The sequence below is a fragment of the Cariama cristata genome, unplaced genomic scaffold, assembly GCF_000690535.1.
Source record: "Cariama cristata isolate BGI_N322 unplaced genomic scaffold, ASM69053v1 scaffold14134, whole genome shotgun sequence".
NCBI classification, from domain to species: Eukaryota; Metazoa; Chordata; class Aves; order Cariamiformes; family Cariamidae; genus Cariama; species Cariama cristata.
The window spans coordinates 18670-20607 of NW_009612428.1; the positions used below are offsets into that span (position 1 = coordinate 18670).

General features: G+C 54.9%; 1 protein-coding gene across 1 annotated transcript in view; it reads left to right on the forward strand.

Moving 5' to 3' along the window:
- AIFM3 (apoptosis-inducing factor, mitochondrion-associated, 3) overlaps nt 1-1938 on the forward strand; it is a gene marked incomplete at its 3' end in the record, with an annotated part of 27607 nt that overhangs the window by 11873 nt on the left and 13796 nt on the right. The window contains exon 3 of the mRNA XM_009698631.1: nt 891-1000. Within this exon, the coding sequence (XP_009696933.1) occupies nt 891-1000 (110 nt within the window). The remainder of the gene's footprint in view (nt 1-890; nt 1001-1938) is intronic.

Consider the following 1938-nt stretch of genomic DNA (forward strand, 5'->3'; position numbering starts at 1 on the left):
TTCCTGCTGTGCTAACCACACTTTTGTCCAGGGTACCACAGAAGCAACTGTGGTCTTTCAAAGAGCACCTGAATCTCTGAGGGGATGGCTGAGGGTTAAGTTGGCTCCTATGCAAAAGCGGGGCTGAGTGCCAGCAGCATCAGGGAGGCAGAGCCCCTCGCTGGTGCAGAGCTGGGGCCAGCAGCCCAGAGCAGGCAGGCAGGTCGCTGTGTGAGCTTTACTCTGCAAAAACAGCTGAGGGAAACAGCAAGGAGGTCACATGTAGGTGTCTGCTGTCCTGAGGGTTTTATCAGGAAAAGGTGGCCCATGTTGTTGACCCTGGGATGCGGCCAGGACCAGAGCATGATCCCCTGCAGCGCTGGGAGGCAGACCGCAAGGCCAGAGTACGCAAAAGGTCAGAATCACCTCGCCTGGCTTTCAAGTCTCAGAAATGTTGTGTTTGCTTTGAGTGAGTGAACACAAGCCTGGCAGGGACCTGCTGAGCCACTGGGGCCAGGTGGGGAGGTGATGTTGCAGTAAAACCAGTTTGGTTTCTCGCTCCCACCACGTGCCGAAAAGCTTTATTCTGACCCGCTGGACTTCAGTGGAGATCACCAGCTGCTTCCTGAGCAGCTGGGGAGGTGCTTTGGGCCACCTCTTGGCACAGCGCTGGATGAAGAAGCTGCCACATAATGGCCCAGCTCAGATGTGCCCCAGGCTGGGAGCAGTAGAGCCACCTCCAAAGACAGCTCGGTGACAGAGTGACCCATACCTGTAAGTCACCTAGAGCCGGTGGTGAGCAAGTTGAAGGAGGGAGGGGAGCCTGGCGGGACCAGGGCTGGGGTGCAGGGCGAGGGGGTGGCTGCCAGGCAGGTGCTCTGCCACGTATTTTCCATGCTCCTCCTCCCCAGGATGCGGGAAGTGGACCTGGGCTGCGGGAAGGCTCTGCTCATCAAAGAGAGCGGCGAGTTCCACGCCGTGGGACACAAATGTCCCCACTATGGGGCTCCACTGGTCAAAGGTCAGTCTGCATCACATCCTAGGAGGCTAACCGAGGGCATCAAAGTGTTGGCAAAAGACAGCCCAGTATTCATCCAGCTGTGCTGCCGGACATGGAGCAGTGCTGTGCCACACACTCAGCATCATCTTGGGATCTTCTCACTGGGGGAAGGCATGGACAGAAAGCTGGAGGTGCACAAACCTCCTGGGAGCACTTCGCTGCAGGTCTGGTGTGCTGGTGACCCCAGCTTGCCACTGCTAGTCACAGGGCTGGGCCTTCTTTGGGTAACTTTGAAGAATAAAACAGCACAGGCACTATTAAATTTGGCTTCTGCTTCATTCTTCAGCTGGAACTGAATTTCTCTTGGACGGTATGAAAGAGCTGCAGCTCACTGTCTGCCTGCAAAGCCCAGTTTTATGGGGCTTTTTTTTTTTTGTTGTGTTTATCAGTTCCCAGCCATTGAGGAGTTAAGACAAAGTCTTAAAGGAAAAAAAAAATCACCTTATTATTTTTCAGGCTGCTCAGTCTTAAAAAAAACCAAACAAACACACAGCTCCCTGTAAATCAAAATCCTGTTTGCGGGGGAATGAGGAAGCTCTTTGGGCTGATGGGATCCTTTCAGAAGCAAAAAGAAATGTTGCTGGTGTTATTGATTGAAGTGCGATGAGGTACAGTGGTTTCCCATCTTGGCACTTTAAAATATGCATCCTGGCATTTTTCTCAGCACAGGCTTCAGGCAGGTCCCTACCCAGAGTCTGAGTAAGGGCAGCAGGCAGTGCTGGCCCGGCTGCACGCTGCAGAAGTGCGTCACCCAAACTGGGGGCAGAGGGCACTTTGCTGGAGATGAGATCCTGGGGAAGACAGCAGAGCATCCTGCTGAGTGCCCTCTGGGCATCGCTGGCCCGGCGGCAGTGCTGGGTGCCGGCAGCCATGCTCTCAGCCCCTCGCCCTGGGCCTGC